General features: G+C 55.5%; 1 protein-coding gene across 3 annotated transcripts; it reads left to right on the top strand.

Moving 5' to 3' along the window:
- Positions 1-855: 855 nt before the first annotated feature.
- Positions 856-19,066, top strand: HNRNPM (heterogeneous nuclear ribonucleoprotein M). Of its 3 annotated transcripts, XM_041424760.1 has the most exons (16): positions 856-1,014; positions 2,979-3,148; positions 8,200-8,252; positions 9,013-9,020; positions 9,103-9,196; positions 9,960-10,154; positions 10,470-10,623; positions 11,557-11,606; positions 11,897-11,957; positions 13,821-13,922; positions 14,500-14,544; positions 14,991-15,065; positions 15,450-15,548; positions 16,292-17,073; positions 17,369-17,420; positions 18,563-19,066. In XM_041424760.1, exons 1-16 carry the CDS (start codon positions 884-886, stop codon positions 18,724-18,726), a joined length of 2,235 nt encoding a protein of 744 aa, XP_041280694.1. In that variant the 5' UTR covers positions 856-883; the 3' UTR covers positions 18,727-19,066. The 3 variants fall into 3 exon arrangements, with proteins under 3 accessions (XP_041280694.1, XP_041280704.1, XP_041280714.1); XM_041424770.1 differs by lacking the exon at positions 13,821-13,922; XM_041424780.1 differs by lacking the exons at positions 856-1,014; positions 8,200-8,252 and having other exon boundaries at positions 3,016-3,148.
- The last annotated feature ends 2,266 nt before the right edge of the window (positions 19,067-21,332 follow it).

Below are 21,332 nucleotides of genomic sequence, written 5' to 3'. Positions count from 1 at the left end.
GTGCTGCCCCCGCGCTCCTCACCGCTTCCGGGTGTGGCCCCGCCCCCTCCGCCGCTCATTGGCGCAGCGAGCAGCGGCCTCCCCTTTCCTCCCTGTTATTGGCTGAAGCAGCTGCCTGTCAAAGGATCCGCCCACGGCTGTTGTACAACCCAGCCAAGAGTCCGCCGGAGAGCCGCGGCCTCACAAGGGGTTCCGCACATTTTTGGGTCCTGGAGGGCGGCTATCCTCAGTCTCCGGCTGGGGAAACTCGGGGCTCCGATCTGGGGCAGGGAGACCCCAGGGCTGCGATCTGGGGCAGGGAGACCCCGGGGCTGCGACCTGGGGCTGGGGAAACTCGGCTTCCTCACAGCAACATGGGATGCGGGCCCCGCTCTCCCATGACGCATACTCATCATGTAGATAACAGTCCCCAAACAGTCTGGTTTGTGTCTAAAATGCCACTTTATTTCCAAACACCGAGGACTCTGAGCCCATTTGAGTTTGCGGCTGCTTTTTCGCTCACTCCACTGAGCATGCGCGGCCATGGCAGCCATGCTGTACGGCACCGCCGCACTGCGCATGCGGCGTTACCATTGCCGCCATTCCGTACAGCGCGCCTGCCACGGGCTCAGCCGCCAGCGCGGGCAGTCCCAGGTGCCGCTGCCGCCAGCCCCGCCCTCACGGCGTGGCTGCAGCCCTGCGCATTCTCAAATCCTCACTCCCCGCTGCTGCCCGCCCCTTTTACACGGCGCCGCCACACCGCGCCCGCGCAGACCCGCCATTACCGCCGGCGCGGGCGGCGGTGCTGCCTCACCGCGCACGCGCAGCGCCTCGCGCGCCGTTTCTCCCCTCGCCGCCCGCCGCTTGTTCCCCCGCGCTCCCCACACAAAGGACGCGCTGGGAAATGGCGGCGGCCGCGGCCTCGCAAAACGCCCCCGGGAAAATGGAGCCGCCCCCGGCGGCGGCCGCGGCGGCAGCGGCGGCTCCGCCAGCGCCCAACGGGGCGGCCGGCGCGGGGGGGCCGCCCCCTAAGAGGTAGGGGGGCCGTGAGGGGCCGCGCTGCCGGTGGGGCCGAGGGGGCCGCGTGCGGCCTCCCCGCTCGTGGGCCCGGCCTGAGGGCGGCGGGCCGGAGCGGGGCCGGCGAGCGGTCCCGGTGAGGTCGATAGCGGTGTGCGGGGCCGCTGCCGGCGCTGCTCCCTCCGGGCCCGCCTTGGGATCCCGGGCGGGGCCGTCCCGAAGGCGCCTCCGGGGCTCCCGCGGCGCTCCGGGCCCGGTCCCGGCGGGCAGGGAGCCCTGGGGCCGCCGCCATCCCCTGGGAAAAGCTGAATTCTGGTGGGGTTTCGGCCTCCCTGGGCGGAGCGGGCTGTGCCAGCGCGGGGGTGGTTAAGTTCGTTACTTTTTTGTGCTGTCGGTAAGTTGTGAGAACTCCGTTGCCCTCACCCCGCTGCCCGCCCTGGAGCCGAGTGCTCCTTTTTGGGGGTGCTTTACGCGTGAGGGGATTTAGGAGCGCAGACACCTCGAGGGTGAGGGTTTAAGGTGGTGCCCGCGAGGGATTGCACAATCTCTCGGTAAAACGTTAGAGAAATTTAAACCAGAATCAGCGGCGCTGCAGTTCCGGCTCTGTAAACGTGGGGATGAAGGGCGCAGAAAGCCTCAGCTGCTTCTCACTTCCTCACGTTGATGCTTGACGGAAATTCCACACTTGGCAAAGCCGGTTTTGGTACCAAATCCACTGAGCAGAAAGGACTTCTCTCCCTCAGGGCGTTTCTGGCCTGTTTTAGGCGGGGTGATAAGGATCAGGTTGAACCTGGTGTGCTGTGATTCCTGCTGCAGACTCGAGCTTGGCTTTGTGTTTCCCGAGACCAGGAACAGCTTTGTCGCTTTAGGGGAAAAAGATCCATATTTATTTATTTTTTTTTCCATTGGAGAACAGTCAGACTGTGCTTTGGGCAGTAAAATACCGACAGACACAATTTCATTGACTGTGCAGCTTGAGCCAGGCAGGGGCAGAGACATCCCAGGGACAGGGGAGGGTGTTGCCACCCTGGATTCTGTTCCCAGCACTCCTGGCAACATGGAATCAGCAGTTTGTCTGCACGAGGGGCCAGTTCATTCCTGGAAGTATAAATAAAGATATCTCTCTGCCCTGGTTTTCCTGCCCCTGTTATGTCTGGGATGCCTCCAGGGAATTTGTTTGTGTCTGCAGGTGCAGTTCTGTTTGGAATGTCCAGCTCTTGATTCCCCAGGGATAACACCAACCACTCCTGTGGTTCTCAGTGGCCTTGGGGAAATCCAGTTTAAGAAACAACAACTAAAATCAGAGTGCAGCTTTTAACACAACTGCATTTTGTGTTGTTTCATCAACCAAATGGAAATGAAGGTGGAAAAAGCGTTGTCCTATTTCAAGTCTAATTTTTGAGTTTTAATTATTTCATTAATTAAGAAGCTTTTAAAAAGCTCAGAGAGAGAAAGACTGGAAAATTCCCATCCCTGTGTCTGGAGAAGCTTTGGGTGATGGAAGCAGGGAACACACTCATAGAAACCTTCAGAGAGGCCTCTACATTCTCAATTTCCTTTTTCCCTGCAGGCTGTTGGGTGTGCTCAGGGATTGAAATGGTCCTGAGGGGATGGAGCTGGGATTCCTGAGCTGCAGCTTGCAGGGCTGCACAGGTCCTGGGCTGGGAAAAGCCCAGGACAGACAGACTGTAGAAACTCCAGCTTTTTTTATCCGATGTGTTCTGAATTCCTCCTCAACGTGTGTTGGTGCATCTTCTCCAGCAGCACTGAGTGAGCAAGGAGATTAATTGGATTAGTGAAGGGAATTATGTAAGACTGAGGCTGAAGCTTTTTCTTCCCTTGGTTTGGTGTTTCTTTCCTTTCCAGGCGGGCTGGGCTGTACGGCCCCTCCCCACCCGAGCTGCTCTGGGGTTCTGGGGTGATTCTGGGGGGTTCTGGCACTGCTCCATCCCCAGCAGCTCACAGGAGTTCTCTCCTTGCAGCGAAGGCGAGCGCCCGACCCCGAACGAGAAGAAGAAGGAGAAGGGGATGAAGAGGGGAGGGAACCGCTTCGAGCCCTACGCCAACCCCGCCAAGAGGTACCGAGCCTTCATCACCAACATCCCCTTCGACGTCAAGTGGCAGTCCCTGAAGGACCTGGTCAAAGAGAAAGGTAAAGTGCAGCTCAGGTGGAGAGGCTGCGTGCTCCAGCCTGTGCCTGGCTCTGTCTGTAGCTCAGCACTTGCACTTCTGGCTGCACTTGGCCGCAGAGTTTGGGAAACTCTTCCCGAAGCCTTCTGGGTGTGGCACAGCCTGGTCCCTGGCAGCCTTCCAGGGATGGTTCCTGTGGAGACCTGTGCCGTGCAGCTGTGGAGCCTCATCCCAGGATTAGCAGTGTTTTCCTTAGGGATGCACCCCCAGGCTTTCAGCAGGTTTTAGCCTTGCAGTGCAGCAGAACTTTCTGAGGCATTTTAATGTTTTTTGGGCATATTCAGGTGGTTACATCCTGCTCTGGTGTGTGGATATCCAGCTGTGTCCCCAGATTTGGAGGGCTTTGAGCTGGCTTCAAGAGCCATTCTGCCATTGGTTGCAGTTCAGTGTATTTAAGGGTGACCTGCAAAATAAGGTTGGTGCTTTGGTATGTGCTGCAGCAGAAGCAGGGCTTTGGAAATCAGGTTTGTGGTGTTCCCCCTTCCACAATTCCCTTTAATTCCCATGTGGATGGGAGCTGCCTTTGCTGGCCTGAACATCTTCATCTCTTGAGGAAGATGAAGAAATTGAGCTGAGTACTCAGGTAGTGACAAGTCTAAATTAGTGTCATTTCTTCAGGCTGGTGCCCAGCTTTCTAGTTTTCAAGTCACCTTGGAAGTGCAGTGGAGTGGCAAGAAAATCCTTGGCTTCTCCAGCCTTGAAATGTCTAAAGCAAGTTCAGAGTAACAGCACGACATTTCCTGTGGGGCACTTCTGGATACAGAGCCTCAGCCAGGGTAGTGGGCAGTGGTCATTGTGCTGGAGCTGGGTAAGGACTGACAGTTCAGGTGTTTGAGGTGTGGCCTAAAGAAGGGGAAAACCAAGTTCCAGAGGGTTTCAATTGTTTGTCTTCGGCGGCAAGAGGGAACAGAGTCTGCGGAGCAGCCGTGGGGACTGGGAGCTTCCCTAGCCTGGGGCTGTTTGAGAGCCAGCAGTGTTTGTGCCATGGCAGCAGTGTCAGCCTCGAGGGCTGCTTGAGCAGGCCCTGGTGATGGATGGAGCCCTCAGTGCCCCGTGGCTGCCCCAGATCCGTCGGCGTTCCGGGTGTGGAGATGTCCAGCTCTCTGTGCTGCGTTGAATCCCGTTCCCGGTGTCTGCTGGTTTCTCTCCAGTTCCCGTGGATGGCAGAGGCCGGGCTGAGGTTGTTTTCCTGCCGGGCTGTTCAGCTGCTCATTCCAGCAGATGCTCCTAGGGGAACATTGGAGCTTTTCCTTCTGGCTGCAGGGCTTGTCCTGCTAAAACTGGGATCATTCCCGGGGTTTGGCACTGCTGGTGAATCCAGCCCTTTGGATTTGCTGTGGAGTTGTTCTGGACTTCTCCCAGACTGCTGTGCTGGCCTTGCTCAGTCCTTGCCCCGAGGCAGAGCAGTTCCAAGCCCCAGGAACTCCGACCCCTCGGAATTCTTGCTTCGGAAGCGTACGAACGCCAGGCCAAACGTCCCAGGCTCTGGGAGCAGGTGGAATTCTGTGCCCAAGGGGAAACCCTGGGTGTGTGAGGGCTCTGCAGGGCTGGGCTGTAGCAGCAGGAGCTCAGCTCGGGGAGGTGCCGCTGTTCCTGCAGCCTGGGAGTGGCCAGGCTGCTCCAGGTGCCTCCTCTCTCTCTCTCCATGCTCGGGCATCCCAGTGGATTGGTTGGAGAAACTCAATTACAGGTATGCAGTGGGAATGTTGGTAATGGAATGAAGAGATGTTCTTGTTTGGAACTCCCTCGTTTCGCTGGCAGACACAAGGTGTTACCTTACTGCAGAGTCCCCAGGATTTGGTCACAGTGTGGAGTTCTGGGGAGTCGGGGTGAGGGATGGGGAGGGAATGTGCTGTTCTGCCCCTTAGCCTCTTCCCCCTTCCATTGGCTGAAGTCTCTGATGAGTTGCTTTTGGGCTTTCATCATCTTTCCAAGGAATCTCAGCCCTTCCCTGGCTGCAGGGAGCTTTTCACTCCCTCTGCTGCCTGAGCTCTTCAAGAGCCTAAATCACAGCTTTGTCTGGGTGTTCTCTTGCAAAAGGGAAGTTTCCTTTCCCCGTCTGGGACAGAATTGCTGACTGCTGTCTCTGCTTTGGGAAGGCTTTCCTTCTCCCTTCTTAGCCAAAGCTTTGCATGTGTAAACCTTGCTCCTCTTCTCTCCCTTTTGACTTTTCAGGGGTTGCCTGTCCCAGGCTTTTACCTGTAAATGAGGGAGGAGCTGTGGCCAGCTCTGCTTTGCCTCACATTGGGAGTGTGAAGCTTTTTGATCCTCTTGGATCGCTTGTTCTTCAGAAGATGAGGAGACATCCAGCCAGTTTGGGGTTTTCCTTCCATGTTTATTATTTACTTTTGGCCCTGGAGGCCAAGGAATAGCTGCTACAAAGCATTTCCCCTGTCCCAGTTCTGTGCTTGCTCCCACTTCCCTCTCTGCACCTTTCACACCTCTCAGAGCTCTTTGGCTTGTCAGAAACTGTTAAAATCAAATTGCCCAACCTAAAGTTCTTATTTCTCTCTGAGTTTGTTCTGGGGAGTTCCCAGATGTCTTCAGGGCCTCAGATCACCCTGGGAATCCTGATCTGAGCTTCCTGGACAGGCCCTGCAGAATATTGGAATTCTGCTGGAGCAGCCCAGCATGAACATTGGCACTTTCTGTACTGATAAACTTTGGGAAGTGATACAAAGTTTAAAAGAGGATTAAAAATAGTGCCTGTGATAAATAGCACTGAAGCTTCCTTCAGTTTGGATTTCTGGTTATTGCAGTAAATTCTGCTCCAGTCTCTTGGTTTGGGAAAAGCTCCATTTCCAAACTTAAGGTGTGAGGTTTAAATAAATCCATAAATCAGTCTCCTCTGCATTAAGTCTTAAAGACACCATAGGGAACATGTTCCTTAATTGAACCTGCAGTGACTTGGAGCCAATGTTTTTTGGAAGTTTCCTCCCTTGGGAAGCTCCTGAAGTGACAGTTTTTGTGCTTGGATGAAATTTCTCCACTTGTAGCTGTGGGATGTTCCCTGTCAGAATCCAGCTGTTCTCTGGCAGGAGGGAATCCTGCCAGGGTCACTGGGCATTTATCCTGGTCTAGCACATGGATAGCTGCTCTTTGTACTTTTCCAAGGCATCCTGTGGTTTGGAATATAGAAAAACACCCCAAAACTCCAAATAAAATGTGACCCAGCCTAGCTTCTTAAGAAAGGTTTCCTTTCTCCTGGCAGAGGGGTTGGGCTGGCTCCTCTCACATTTTAAGGTGAAATGAATGCATTTTCGTGGCAGTGGTTGTGGGCTCTGTCTTGGCTCAGAGCTGTTGCACTCTGTGTGTCATTCCCCCTCCTCCTGTTCTGAAATTGGGCTCTTCAGGAAGTTCAGGTGTCCTTTAAAGCAAAGCAGCTACTTCAGGCTGGATATTTGGATTTTCATGTAAGGCTCCAACAGGAAGCTCTGAGCAAAATTGTCACAGACTCAACTTTCCAAGAGATTCCTGGAGATCTTGTGGTTCAGAGTCGGGGATTGGTGACAAGAGCAGATGCTCAGTTGCATTGGATATCCTCAAGCTTGGCAAACTCCTTAGGGAGCTGTTTGTGAGGAGCTGTAGGTGAAGTGGCTGGGAGAGGAGAGCCCTCGCTGCTGGAAGTGCCAGACCTGGGAGCTGTGGCTCGCACAGGTTTTGGAGTGGAGCTCACCTGGCAAGAACTGGTGACTCCTGCCCCAGGTGTGGTTGGACTCTGGCTGCTGCTCTTGAGCTGGATGGCATCAGAACCTCGTGGCAGTGCTGAGCCCCCAGGGCTCCTTGGGAGATCGGGGGGGATTAGAGACTGGAATTCCTTCTCAGGCTCGACACCAACGTGGGTCGAGCTGCTGGAGCTGTGGGTGGTAGTGGACACTCAGTGGAGTCCCTTTCAGAGGGACCTGTCAGCCTTTTCCAGCCTCAAACCTTGTCCTCCCAAAAGCAGGAGTGGATCAGAGCTGTTCATCCTGTTCTCTGGCTGGAATGCTCTTGCTGCTAAGTTACTGTTTAAAATAAGAAATGGAGATTAGAAATCAGTGGTTTTGTTAAGCATTCCTCTTTTTTTCCAGCTTCAAGAGAGCCCTTCCAGGCTGTCAGTTTTCCACAGTGTCCTGTAAATTGCTGGGCCTGGTGGAGGTCAGGCTGAGCACCTCCCTCTGTCCCTGGCACAGTCTTGTAAAAACCCAGTTCCTTGCTCCAGTTAAACTATTCATCACTCAACTGGCTCGTGGTTTCCCACAAATAAAACGTTCCACTGTCCAGATAATGCAGCTTGGAGTCCTCCTGGTTTAAATTTAAACCCTAGGACTTGTAAAACCAGAAAGGAAAAATAAATTTAAAAATGTTTATTCCATTCTTCTGGATGCCAGTCCCTTCAAAGGCAGCAGCCATTTGGGTAGTTGCATTCTGGAGGTCCCTGCCAGGGTTATTTGGTCCTAGAGAGGCAATCCCAATCCTGTGAGGAAAGGGGCAGGTGGAGTTTTCCATGAACTTCTGCCTTTTACTCTTGAGAGCAAATATGGCAGATTTTAAAGCTAAAATAGAATTTATTATGGCTTTAAAAAAACCTGTTAAATAGCAGGCAGGCAGTGATATCTTGATCTCTTGGTTCAGTGTGACTCCTTTTTTTGTTTTTAAACCCTGACAAAAACAAGTCACTTGAAATTCTGGATGATGGAGCCAGGTCTGCATCCTGTGGAAATGAAGGAAACTTGTTCCTGCAGCCTTTCCCATGGGTTTGGATTGCCTCAGGCAACGAGCGGGCACTGAAGATCCAGGGAACTGTGGAAATTTGTCTTTTGAGCTGGAGGAAAACCAAGAACATATTGAAGTGCTTGAAACCTTTACTGCATACCTGTAATTGTCCAGTTTTGTGGTCTAGAGAACATGGAGTGTTTCTGGGCTTTCTTATAAGGCAGAGGCTCCATACACGGTTGTTGATTGTTCTAAATTCCCATTGTTTTCTTGGCTTTTCTCCCTTGGTATCTGTGTCGTCTGGAATCTGATTTGTAGTTGGTGAGGTAACATACGTGGAGCTCTTAATGGACGCTGAAGGAAAGTCAAGGGTAAGTGTTTGAGAGTTTCTTTGTGGATTTTCTACCTGAAATGTTTCTGTGTGCTGGACAGGAGGCCAGGGAGGCTCAGAGTGTGGATGTGCAGCGGCTCCAGGTCAGGAGTGCTGTGGGATGGGAGGAGGTGGGGTGGGCTCTGCAGTTCAGGCAGGAGCTGTTCCCTGCGTGCCGTTGGCGTTGGCCGTGTGACCCTGGAGCCCAGCAGGCAGGACAGGGCTCTGGAATATTCCTGTGCTTTGGCAAAGTCACTCGAGTGGTTGGCTGAGTTTGGAAGGGCCAGGGTGCAACAGCAGGTGCTGCAAACTCCACTTCCTGGGCCAGTAGAGAGAGGTAAATTCCTAAATGTAAACGTTCAGTGCCTTCATGGGCCTTGAGTCCAGCATCAGGGAAGACAATAGGAGCACTCCCAAGTGTCCTGAAGGATATGGATGTAGGGTGAGAGTGTGGAGGGTTTTGCTGTATGCCAGGGAAGAGCAGGTCACAGGAAGCGTGTGGTATTTCGTGGAGAGTCGGGATTTAGTGTTTGTTACAACCTCAGAGACCCCAGGTTAATCCTGTTAAGGCATAAGAAATTATGGAATTCCACTATTGGAGGCTTGCCTGTGTAAGGTTACATTTATTTTCACTGGTAGGGCTTAACTGATGTGATTTGGCTTTAATAATAAAATAGTTTTGTGTGATTTGGGCTTTCACTGACTTTATTTCTTCTCTCTTCCCTCCTCCCTGTGACTGCCCTGGGAAATCACCTCGCCAGGGATGCGCGTAAGTTCACTCTGAATTTTTACCAGAAATCCAAGGAAGCTTCTTCAAACAAAACATCCTGAGCTGTGTCCTGTCCCCACAGGGTGGTTGAGTTCAAGATGGAGGAGAGCATGAAGAAGGCTGCTGAAGTTCTGAACAAGCACAGTCTTGGTGGGAGACCCCTGAAAGTGAAAGAAGTAAGGAGGGGATCTGTTCTGGCAGGGCTGGAGGGGGAAAGGGGAGTTCTTGTTAAGGGATTAGGGCTGACTCAGAGGATAATGGACAGAAAGCAGGACTTAAATAGGATAAAAACCCCCAGTCAGCCTTTTTCTAATCATTTTAACCACTGCTGAACTTGTGATTATCAAGACTGAATTTGCTGTGAGGACAAAGCCAGAGTTTGGCTTTAATTGCAGTTCCTTTGTTAATGATTGGACAGAGAAACCTCCGTGTTTGCTCTTTACAAACTTCCCTTTGAATTCTGGCATCAGAATGGATGGATTCCACCAACAATTCCATGGAATCAGCTCTTTCCTGGAATACCTCAAAGATGTGTTTCCATTTTAGTGGCTTTGCTACTGACAGCCAGTCCTGGGAGTTCATTCCAAACCCTCTCCAGTGGCACTGGGGGTTTATCAGGGTTTGGAACAAGTGTAACAGAGGTTTGTTGTTGTTATTAATGATGGATAAACACCTTGGGAACCAGGGAAATGCCTGGGGAGGAATAACTCCAGTAATAAAGGGCACCAATAATAAAAGTATCAATTTAAATGATAAAAGGGTGCTGGTGTTGGCTAAAATAAAATAAATTGACTGCCAAGGAAAGGGAGGCAGTTAGCTGGGAATGCTTAGGGAGCAGATACCCTGGGATAAAGGGGAACTCCTGTCTGTGCCTGCTGGAGCCCTGGCACTGACCATGGTGCACGGGGGATCTCATCTGAGTGTGTGTGTGTGTCCCAGGACCCCGACGGGGAGCACGCCAGGAGGGCCATGCAGAAGGTGATGGCAGCAGGAGGGATGGGCATCGGGCCTGGCCCTGGCGGCCCTGGCATGATCAACATCCCCCCCAGCATCCTGAACAACCCCAACATCCCCAACGAGATCATCCACGCCCTGCAGGCCGGCCGCCTCGGCAGCACCGTCTTCGTGGCCAACGTGAGTGCAGATTACCCCCTGCTGCAGATCCAGCAGTGGGGGCCTCTCAGCTGGGCAGATCTGAGGGAGGAAAAGCCTTGGCAATTCCAGGAAAAGTTCCTCTGTGTCCTGTCGATTCTCTGTGCAAAGGAGGTTCTCAGTTAAGTGTGCTCAGTGTCTGTTAATTGGGATTTTTGAACAAACCTCTGCTTGGATTGAATTTTATCTCAGCTCTCTGACAACTTCAGTGCCAACACCAGGGAAGGCCAGGAGCCCACTAAAGCTGTTTTCTCATGGAAATCTCTCTTGCATTCCCAACAATGCCCTGTTTTCCAGCTGGACTACAAGGTGGGCTGGAAGAAGCTGAAGGAGGTGTTCAGCATGGCTGGGGTGGTGGTGCGGGCCGACATCCTGGAGGACAAGGACGGCAAGAGCCGCGGCATCGGCACCGTCACCTTCGAGCAGGCCATCGAGGCCGTGCAGGCCATCTGTATCCTTGGCAGCAGGCTGGCAGTGGGGCACAGAGCCCAGGAAAGGCAGCAGGGCACAGGGGGAATTGTGTTCCTAAGGAGGATGTTGGTGTGGAAGGCAAGGTCAGGTTGTAGTGGGTGGGAAATGGGAGGAAAAGGGAAACGGAGACAAAATTCTGTCTTGAAGGAATTGTTGCAGTTTGCTCAGGGTCTTTAGCAAAGGAAGTTCTCTTTCCTGCATGGATAAATGTACTTCTGTCCCAGATGAGTTTCTGTCTCTAGGTTGTAATTAGTATTAAAGTGCAATTCTCTGAAAAGATTTATCTGGAGAGGGAAAAGGTCCCCGTGCCAAGGCACACAGAGCTGCTGTGTTCCTGTTCCCTTTCACTGGCAAGCAATGATTTGCCCCCTAGAAACCAAACAGCAATAAAATTCCAGGTATTGCTCTCTCAGCTCCTGGTTATGGTGTTGTATGGATAGGAAGAAAATACCCCCTCTTTCCTTTCCCAGAGTTTCTGTTTGAGTGTTAATTCCCTTCTGCACTGCACCCACTGAACCTTGTGTGAGCCAGACTTGGGCAGAGGATTTGCTGGCATGGCACACTTCAGAATGTGATGTTGCTGTGGAACTTTCCCTGTTTTCTCCTGTTTTCAGTGGATGAAGTGACTGAGGAAACACTTAAACACTTGGGCTGACTTAAGAGTTATGTTTTGTATCTCTTTGTGAACTTAATCCTACCCAGAAATGTGTTGTTACAGTTTTTTTTTAAGTTAAAAAAGCCTTTTTTTCTGAATGTTCAGTATATTGATTTCAAGGCTTTTTAGTTTTGGAGAAGACAGAAGGATTTGTGATAACCTGTGAATGGTAACTGAGGAGATGGGATTTTCTGAGGGGTTTTTGTGCTCCCTGGCAGAGCCCTCAGTGCTGGAACAATGATCCTTAACGACCCCCAGCCATGTTCAATGGGCAGCTGCTCTTTGACAGACCCATGCACGTCAAAATGGTGAGGACACCCCCATTCCCACTGACTGGCAGTGCACTCCTGCTCTGAGGGGAATCTGTGCTTTCAAGGGTGGATCAAAATCCAGAGGGGGAAATGTGTGATTTGCCTGTTGCCTGCTGAATTGATGCAATCAGAGAAGGTTAATTCAGATTATTTTGCTAAAAGACAAATCAAGACTACAGTCAAGACTGCTTTAACTTGAAATTTCTGTATTTTAATTCAAGGTTTTAAGAATCAGGAAATAATTTCCTGCTTTCCTTGCCAGCTTTAATGTGTTGAATTCCTTTTAGGATGAACGAGCCTTCCCCAAAGGAGATTTCTTCCCTCCAGAGCGACCCCAGCAACTCCCTCGTAAGTGTCCCTGCTTGATTCAACATCTTCTGCTTTTTGTTTGCCTGGTCAGCACCTGGGAACCAGTCCCAGCCCCAGTAAAACTCTGGTTCAGACTGGAAAACTGGGATCCAAATTCCTGAATAATTTCAGAAAGGGGAATAGTGAAGAAGAGCTGCTCAGTGATTTTTTGGATACTTCTTTCAGCTCATGGCCAGAAGCTTGTCTTAAAACATTCACCTTCTCAAGGCTTCCAGAGCTCTCCATTGCAATTCCAAGATCCCAGTGCCTTCCATTAAGAGTGGGATTTAATGGAAACACAGTGAATCATCCTTCTGTGGGATGGTGCTCTGGGAATGGAATGTTTTAAATTGGAAGGGCTGAATTCAGGACCTGGGAGCCTTCCAGGCCTTCACATTTCCAAAGGAGATCTTATCAATGTGTTAAATATGGAAAGAAGAGGGGACCAGGCTCTTCTTGGAGGTGCAGGATGCAGAAAGCACCGACCAAAACCCAGGAGATGAAAATTCAGAATAATTGGCTGCCCCAAGCTGCTCCTTCCAACTTGGAATTTGAATGAACTAAAAGATCAAGTGTAAACCAGCAGTGGAAATCCACAGGCTCCACGTGGATGTGAGGAAACATTCCTGGGAGGGTGACTGGGTTGCTCAGAGCTCCTGAGGAGTCTCCATCCCTGGCAATCCCCCAAAGCTGTGGATGTGACCTGGGCTGAGCTGAGGCCCTCAAAACCTCGGCCATGCTGGGATGAGCTACTGCAATACTGAAGAGAAGAGTTGGGACTGAAGAGCTGGAGGCTGAATTTGCTCAAATGCTGCTAAATTGGGGCTGTTGATGGAATTTGAATTGTCCTGAGCTGTGGAAGGGCTTTAAGGTCCCTTCCAACCCAAACCAGTCTGGGATTCTGGCATTCTCTGAATTCAGATGCTGTTTTCTTCCTGGGAACCAGACCTGTTGTGTGCTGCTAAATTGTCCATTATCAATGAGCATTAATTAGTCCCTCCCTCCCTAGTTGAGCTCTCAGTGCCTGTCAAGGCCTTCCTCAGCAGCAGTGTCACTGTAAGGATGTTCCCTCTCTTCAGGACAAAGCCATTGGGTTCCAATTCCATGACCTTGGTGTAAAACTCCCTAAATCCCTCTGGAAGCCTGGATTTTGGCCTTTACTGGGGAGGGAAGGGGGGCCTCGTGCTGTTTTAAAACAAGATTCAACACTCCTGTGTTCAGTGCTGAGCTGGAAACGAGGGAATCCTGCAGGCAGAGGATGCCATGAGCTGGTGTTTGTGCCAAGCACAGAACTTTCTTCCTGCTTCAGGAAAAAAAAAAAAGGGCTTTTTCTTCTTTCTTTGGGCTGGGGAATCCTGCAGGCAGCTTGAGCTCTGCCTGGGAGTGCAGTGTGGTGTTTGCTCAGAGAGAGGCTGGCTGTGTGCTCGCAATTCCACCGGTGGCTGTCATTGATCCATGGCTGCTTCAGTTCTCCCCTGCAAGGGGCCAACCCTGGCAGGGCTGCAGGTGAGAACTGTGCACAGGTTTAGGGGATCTTCTCCCAAATTGCCCACTCCACCCTCCTCAGCTGAGGACTTTGCCCAAATGAAGCAGTGTTCTAGCCAGTTATTTTTCAGGAGTCAGCTCCAAACCAAGATGGAAATTTAAACGTAAAACCAAATAATTGGAGATAGTTTTTAGCCTATTTCAAGACACATCTACTCTTGATTTATTCCACACTTCCCTGCTTTCAGTACACACCCCACAGGGGGGACACAGCAAGCTTTTTTTGGAGAATGAAAGTCAATTACTTAAGAAATAAAACTTGCTGTTTTGTCAAACTATGGAAAGAAGGCTTTTTTGATATCTGAATATTTTCTTCAGATGGTCTTGGTGGTATTGGCATGGGATTAGGACCTGGAGGTCAACCTATTGATGCAAATCATTTAAACAAAGGCATGGGAATGGGCAACATGAGACCTGGAGGTAAGAAGATTACTCCTATGCTTCTGTTTCATGAGAGCTTTAAGCTGTGTAGAAGGTAGATAGCTTTGTTTGCCTCCCCAAAAAGTTGGTAGCTTCTTAGGAATGTTAAAGCCAAATGAGTTTTTTTTGTTCAGCTTGATAATGGAAACTTGAATTTAACCAACTGCTCCATTTTTTTTTATTTTTTTTTCACTGTGGTCAAGACACAGCTCTCTCATTTTCTGACTCTTGAGCATGAGCAGCAGACACTGCAAAGATCCATGAAACTCCAAACCATCTCTCACTTTTAACACCTCTAGTGGGCTTGCAAATCTTTGGTGAGGATCTGTTGAAATAGCACAAGTTTCAAAGAGCCACCTAAAAAGTAGCACACACTCAGCTTTCCATGTCAAAATGCCAGTGGGTTTTTCCCCTTTGCTGCTTGATTTTCTGAGCAGGAATGTTGAAATCTCAGACTTATCCCATGTAAGCTCTTCAGCCCAAGCCATGGATGTGTTGTGTGGTTTGAGTTCTGCAGCCTTTGGCTGGAATTTCTTGGATGACACCTGCTATATAAAGCTTTCTCTTTTATTTTGAGGAATGGGAATGGAAGGCATGGGCTTTGGAATGAATAAAATGGGAGGTAAGCTGTGGTTCTTGATCTGTTCCTAGCTTGGCCTTTGTGGAAGTCCTGCAGACTGAGCTGTGTGCATGTGGCAGGAATTTGTGTGCTGGGGAATCACCACCAATTTAACAAGAATTTGGTCATTTTTGGGGTATTCAGACTGCTGCAGGTGTGTGGGGAGGGTGGGTACATCCCATAAAACACGACCTGTGCTTCCTTAGCTCAGGAGATCTGGAAGTGTCATCCCTGGGGGGTTGGAGCCGGATCCTCAATATCCCAACCCAAACCACTCTGTGATTCCATGGTTTTCCTAAAGCTGTGCCCAAATCCTGACCCCTTTTTGGGAACTGGTGGTAGGGAGCTGTCTCGTGCCTGTGGGAATGTTGTGTGGCAGCAGCTGCTGGCTGTGCCAGCGTGGAGCTGCGACGCTCTGCTAAAGAATCCCTGGCAAATGTGTTTTTTAGGAATGGAAGGTCCCTTCGGTGGCATGGAAAACATCGGCCGCTTCCCAGCCGGGATGAACATGGGCAGGATGAGCGGTAGGCTCTGGGGTCTTGTGTGTCCTGCTGCCTTCCCTGGGAGGGATCCCTCTTGCCAGGAGCCTCTTCTCAGTTTTATGGGAATAATTTGGGGTTTTTCCAGCTGTGTCCTCAAGGCCCTCGTGGTTCCTGAGCTGCACAAACCCAGTGATTTATTGATGGTACCTTGCAGGGTTGATTCTGGCTCTGACCAGTGCCCTCCCATGTGTTTGGGGAAAATCCTGCTTTTCCTTGAAGCTTTTTCTCCTGAAGCCATGACGAAATGATCAGGAGAAAATCACAAAAACCCTCCTGTGCTGTGAATCTTCGAGATGATTCCTGTGGTAAAATGTTCTCTCAGGGGCCATAAAACCCTCTGCAAACTTCTCCTCTTCCTCTTTGCAGAGATGGATCGTGCCATGGGAGGGGGATTTGAGAGGGAGTTTGGAAGAAATGAGATGGGAATGTCCCGGAGTTTTGGAGAGACCCTGGAGAGGGGAATAGGTGAGTGCAGTATATGAAATCCATTCCCTGCCTGCTTTTCATCCCTGAACTGCTCACAAAAATTATGGGGGTGTTAGAGACAAAAATAAGCAGGTTTTAGATTTGCTGTAGGAATTTGCTGTCTGGCTTTCAGATGCCGCTGGGAAGTTGTTAATTTTTGTCAGTGAAAACAAAATCCTGCTTTTCCTGCTGCCTGTGTCACATTTAACTTCCAGGCATGTCCCCTGGAAATACTGGGCAATCTCAGTAATGAAACTGCAGAGTTTCTGGAGCAAAGCTGAACCCAAACATCTCTGAGCAGGCAGAGCTCCTCCATCAACTTCCAGATTTTTAATTTGGTTTAATGACCAAATCCCAGCATATCAGAATCAAGGGAACCATTCCCTGTGTCCTGTCCCTCCATCCCTTGTTCCCCAGTCCCTCTCCAGCCTCCTGGAGCTCTGAGCTCTTCCTGGAGCCTTCTCCTCTCCAGGTGAACAGCCCCAGCTCTCCAGAGCTCCAGAGGGTCTCCAGCTCTGGGAGCAGCTCTGGGATCTCCTCTGGACTCTCTCCAGCAGCTCCACGTCCTTATTTTGGGGTCCCAGGGCTGGGACAGCTCTGCAAGGGGGGGTCTGACAGAGCATCTGAGTTTGCCTCATCCTGCAGGCGCAGAGCCCTGGCCTGGGGGAGCTCTGGGTGACGAAATTCATCCCGGCAGAGCAAATCCCTGCCCGGCTGCTGATGCTGTCCGTGCTGTGTTGCAGGTGGTGGCAACGCCAGCATTCCCGGCATCGAGAGGATGGCCCCCGGCATCGAGCGGATGGGCTCGGGCATCGAGCGGATCCCGGCGGGCATGGGGCACGGGATGGAGCGGGTGGGCTCGGAGATAGACAGGATGGGGCTGGTGCTGGACCGCATGGGCTCCAACGTGGAGCGCATGGGCTCGGGCATGGAGCGCATGGCCCCGCTGGGCATCGACCACCTGGCCCCCAACCTGGAGCGCATGGGGCCGGGCATCGAGCGCATGGGGCCGGGCATCGAGCGCATGGGCTCCGGCATCGGCTTCGGCATCGAGCGCATGGGCGCCGCCATCGAGCGCGTGGGCGGCGCCATGGACAGGATGGGCTCGGGCGTGGAGCGCATGGGGGCGGGCATGGATAGGATGGGCATCGGCCTGGAGCGCATGGTGCCCGCCGGCATGGGCGCGGGCATGGGGCAGGTGATAGAGAGGATGCCCGCGGGGCTGGAGCGCATCGGGGGCCCGCCCATGGACAGGATCGGGATAGAGAGGATGGGAGCCGCCCCCATGGACAGGATGGGCCTGGAGCGCATCGGGGCCGCCAACATGGAGAGGATGGGCCCGCCCATGGGGCAGGGCATGGGGGCGGGCATGGAGCGCATGGGGCTGGCCATGGGCAGCAACTTCGAGCGGCCCATGGACATGGAGCGGGGCAACTTCGCAGGGAATTTTGCAGGGTCCCTGGGAGGAGCCGGAGGCCCTGCGGCCGGCGTGGCCCGGAAAGCCTGTCAGATATTTGTGAGAAATGTGAGTGCTCCTTTTTCCTTCTCCCACTCCTGCCCTTTCCCACCCGTGGCATTGTCACTGATACGTTATCTCATCCGTGTTTGGTTTCCGATCGCAATGTCTTGATGCTGGGTGCTGCCACTCTTTGGGGACAGTTGGAGCCATTTCCTTACCAGGAGAAGAGCTCCTGGCTGACCATGATCCATGGTTTTATGTTGGCTTCTGTCCTGGGATGTGTTCTGTTTTTGGGGAGCAGGGGTTGCCTGCAGGTCATTCAGCAGAGCCTCAGTAATGCTTTATTTCTCTCTTCCCACAGCTGCCTTTTGATTTTACATGGAAAATGCTGAAAGATAAATTCAATGAATGTGGTGAGTTGCTTTCCTCACTCTGAGGAATTAATATGAATAACCTCCCAGAGCTCTGAGTGCCAAAGCCAGGGTGGGGAGCAGTCCTTGGGGCGAAGAATTGGGATTGGATAGAGAGTGGATGGAGGGAGCCAAAGCCGTGATGGGGAACAGTCCTTGGGGTGAAGAGCAGGGACTGGATGGAGGGTGCCAGAACCAGGGTGAGGAACAGTCCTTGGGGTGGGGAATGGGGACTGCATGGAGAGAGCCAAAGCCAGGATGGGGATCAGTCCTTGGGATGGAGAATGGGGATTGGATGGAGAGAGCCAAAGCCAGGATGGGGAGGAGGGGAATTGGGACTGGATGGAGAGAGCCAAAGCCAGGATGGGGAGGTGACGAATGGGGATTGGATGGAGAGAGCCAGAGCCAGGGTGGAGATCAGTCCTTGGGATGGAGAGAGCCAGAGCCAGGGTGGGGATCAGTCCTTGGGATGGAGAGAGCCAAAGCCAGGATGGGGAGGAGGGGAATTGGGACTGGATGGAGAGAGCCAAAGCCAGGATGGGGAGGTGACGAATGGGGATTGGATGGAGAGAGCCAGAGCCAGGGTGGAGATCAGTCCTTGGGATGGAGAGAGCCAAAGCCAGGATGGGGAGGTGACGAATGGGGATTGGATGGAGAGTGCCAGAGCCAGGGCGGGGATCAGTCCTTGGGATGGAGAGTGCAGAGCCAGGGCGGGGAGCAGTCCTTGGGATGGAGAGTGCAGAGCCAGGGCGGGGAGCAGTCCTTGGGATGGAGAGTGCAGAGCCAGGGCGGGGAGCAGTCCTTGGGATGGAGAGTGCAGAGCCAGGGCGGGGAGCAGTCCTTGGGATGGAGAGTGCAGAGCCAGGGCGGGGAGCAGTCCTTGGGATGGAGAGTGCAGAGCCAGGGCGGGGAGCAGTCCTTGGGATGGAGAGTGCAGAGCCAGGGCGGGGAGCAGTCCTTGGGATGGAGAGTGCAGAGCCAGGGCGGGGAGCAGTCTTTGGGATGGAGGGAGCCAGAGCCAGGGTTGGGATCAGTCTTTGGGATGGAGAGTGCAGAGCCAGGGCGGGGAGCAGTCCCTGGGGCGGGGAGCAGTCCCTGGGGCGGGGAGCAGTCCCTGGGCCGTGCCTGACGCTGCCGTCCCGCAGGCCACGTGCTCTACGCCGACATCAAGATGGAGAACGGCAAGTCCAAGGGCTGCGGCGTGGTGCGGTTCGAGTCGCCGGAGGTGGCGGAGCGCGCGTGCCGCATGATGAACGGGCTGCAGCTGCGCGGCCGCGAGATCGACGTGCGGATCGACCGCAACGCCTAGGCGCCGCTGCACCTGCATGGCTGCAACGCTGCACCGCTGCGGCTGCACGGCTGCAACGCTGCACGGCTGCAGCTGCACGGCTGCGGCTGCACGGCTGCAACGCTGCACGGCTGCGGCTGCACCGCTGCCCGCGCCGCCTCCCACTGGATGTAAAGCTGTTCAGCCCGAGCCGGTTGCTTTCTGGAGTCATTTTAAGTCCTTTTTTTAACCGAGGGAGCCCCGTTTTACTGGTTTTTTGCATTGGAACTGCCATGTGCACAATCTTTTTTTGTAGTGGTGGCATTTCGTTGACCCGACAGATGTAAACAGTCTGACTTTGATAATAAATGCCAGTTCAGTATTTCCGTCGCAGCATCCTTTACTCTGCTTAAAATCCCTGCCAGCTCAGCTCATCAAACTCCACTTTGTCAAAAAAAAAATCCGGCCTTCCTCTTGGTTTCTGACAGAATCTCTTTAAAATGTGTCCAAGCATGCAGGATCTTCCTTCTCCTGTCTCAGGATCTTCCCTCTCCTGTATCCCACCTAATCCCTGGGCAGTCCCAGCTCAAGGTTTTTCTCCAGCGGCAATGTTGGTTTAAAAAAAATCTCGCCTGGGTCGTGTTGGTGCCGGCGGAAAGCTTTGAAGTGAAAAAGGGGTTAAAAACCTCTTTGTTCTCTCCTGCGGGGGTGTCTGGCCCAGGCAGGTAAGGGGCAAGCACCTGCTGCAGGTGAGAGGGGGCAGAATTCCGCTTTTGCTGCAGGAAACGCTTTTAACACAAACGGATCAGGTTTGGGGCAGGGGGAGGGGACGGGCCCGGGGGGTTCCCGGTGCGGCCGGGGAGGATCCGGAGCAGCCCCGAATGGGGCTGGGGAGGATCCGGGACAGCCCCGGTGGGGCCGAACCGGGTCCGGAGCAGCCCCGAGGGTCCCGCCCGGTCCCGGAGCAGCCCCGGGGGTCCCGCCCGGTCCCGGAGCAGCCCCGGGGGTCCCGCCCGGTCCCGGAGCAGCCCCGGGGGTCCCGCCCGGTCCCGGAGCAGCCCCGGGGGTCCCGCCCGGTCCCGGAGCAGCCCCGGCGGGGCCGGGCCGGTCCCGGAGCAGCCCCGGGGGTCCCGCCCGGTCCCGGAGCAGCCCCGGGGGTCCCGCCCGGTCCCGGAGCAGCCCCGGCGGGGCCGGGCCGGTCCCGGAGCAGCCCCGGGGGTCCCGCCCGGTCCCGGAGCAGCCCCGGGGGTCCCGCCCGGTCCCGGAGCAGCCCCGGCGGGGCCGGGCCGGTCCCGGAGCAGCCCCGGGGGTCCCGCCCGGTCCCGGAGCAGCCCCGGGGGTCCCGCCCGGTCCCGGAGCAGCCCCGGCGGGGCCGGGCCGGTCCCGGAGCAGCCCCGGGGGTCCCGCCCGGTCCCGGAGCAGCCCCGGGGGTCCCGCCCGGTCCCGGAGCAGCCCCGGCGGGGCCGGGCCGGTCCCGGAGCAGCCCCGGGGGTCCCGCCCGGTCCCGGAGCAGCCCCGGGGGTCCCGCCCGGTCCCGGAGCAGCCCCGGCGGGGCCGGGCCGGTCCCGGAGCAGCCCCGGGGGTCCCGCCCGGTCCCGGAGCAGCCCCGGGGGTCCCGCCCGGTCCCGGAGCAGCCCCGGCGGGGCCGGGCCGGTCCCGGAGCAGCCCCGGGGGTCCCGCCCGGTCCCGGAGCAGCCCCGGGGGTCCCGCCCGGTCCCGGAGCAGCCCCGGCGGGGCCGGGCCGGTCCCGGAGCAGCCCCGGGGGTCCCGCCCGGTCCCGGAGCAGCCCCGGGGGTCCCGCCCGGTCCCGGAGCAGCCCCGGCGGGGCCGGGCCGGTCCCGGAGCAGCCCCGGGGGTCCCGCCCGGTCCCGGAGCAGCCCCGGGGGTCCCGCCCGGTCCCGGAGCAGCCCCGGCGGGGCCGGGCCGGTCCCGGAGCAGCCCCGGGGGTCCCGCCCGGTCCCGGAGCAGCCCCGGGGGTCCCGCCCGGTCCCGGAGCAGCCCCGGCGGGGCCGGGCCGGTCCCGGAGCAGCCCCGGGGGTCCCGCCCGGTCCCGGAGCAGCCCCGGGGGTCCCGCCCGGTCCCGGAGCAGCCCCGGCGGGGCCGGGCCGGTCCCGGAGCAGCCCCGGGGGTCCCGCCCGGTCCCGGAGCAGCCCCGGGGGTCCCGCCCGGTCCCGGAGCAGCCCCGGCGGGGCCGGGCCGGTCCCGGAGCAGCCCCGGGGGTCCCGCCCGGTCCCGGAGCAGCCCCGGGGGTCCCGCCCGGTCCCGGAGCAGCCCCGGCGCCCGGGGCCTGCCCGGGCCGGCGGGGACCGCGAGCGGAGCGCCGGGGCCCAGCCCGGAGCCGCCGTTCCCTCCCAGCCCGCAGGGCCCCGGCGCTGGCGGCTCCCGGTGCGGACAGCCGGTCGGGGTAGGGGGGGCCCGGTTCCTCGGCCCCGCTCCGTGCTCGCCGGCCCGGGCCGGCGGGGACCGCGAGCGGAGCGCCGGGGCCCAGCCCGGAGCCGCCGTTCCCTCCCAGCCCGCAGGGCCCCGGCGCTGGCGGCTCCCGGTGCGGACAGCCGGTCGGGGTAGGGGGGGCCCGGTTCCTCGGCCCCGCTCCGTGCTCGCCGCTCCCGCCCGGCCCGGCGGGATGGAGCCTCCAGCGGGGCTGTTCC

This window comes from Onychostruthus taczanowskii, unplaced genomic scaffold, assembly GCF_017590055.1.
Source record: "Onychostruthus taczanowskii isolate IOZ18803 unplaced genomic scaffold, ASM1759005v1 scaffold112, whole genome shotgun sequence".
Taxonomy (NCBI): domain Eukaryota; kingdom Metazoa; phylum Chordata; class Aves; order Passeriformes; family Passeridae; genus Onychostruthus; species Onychostruthus taczanowskii.
Note: the sequence above shows the minus strand (reverse complement) of the source record. Positions and strands in the feature narration are given on the sequence as shown.

Excerpts from the sequence above, each read along its gene's own strand:
- HNRNPM (XM_041424760.1), top strand. The coding sequence starts at position 884 with ATGGCGGCGGCCGCGGCCTCGCAAAACGCCCCCGGGAAAATGGAGCCG. Across the intron at positions 13,923-14,499 it reads GGGCAACATGAGACCTGGAG|GAATGGGAATGGAAGGCATG; the intron begins GTAAGAAGATTA and ends TTTTATTTTGAG. Across the intron at positions 15,066-15,449 it reads GAACATGGGCAGGATGAGCG|AGATGGATCGTGCCATGGGA; the intron begins GTAGGCTCTGGG and ends TCCTCTTTGCAG.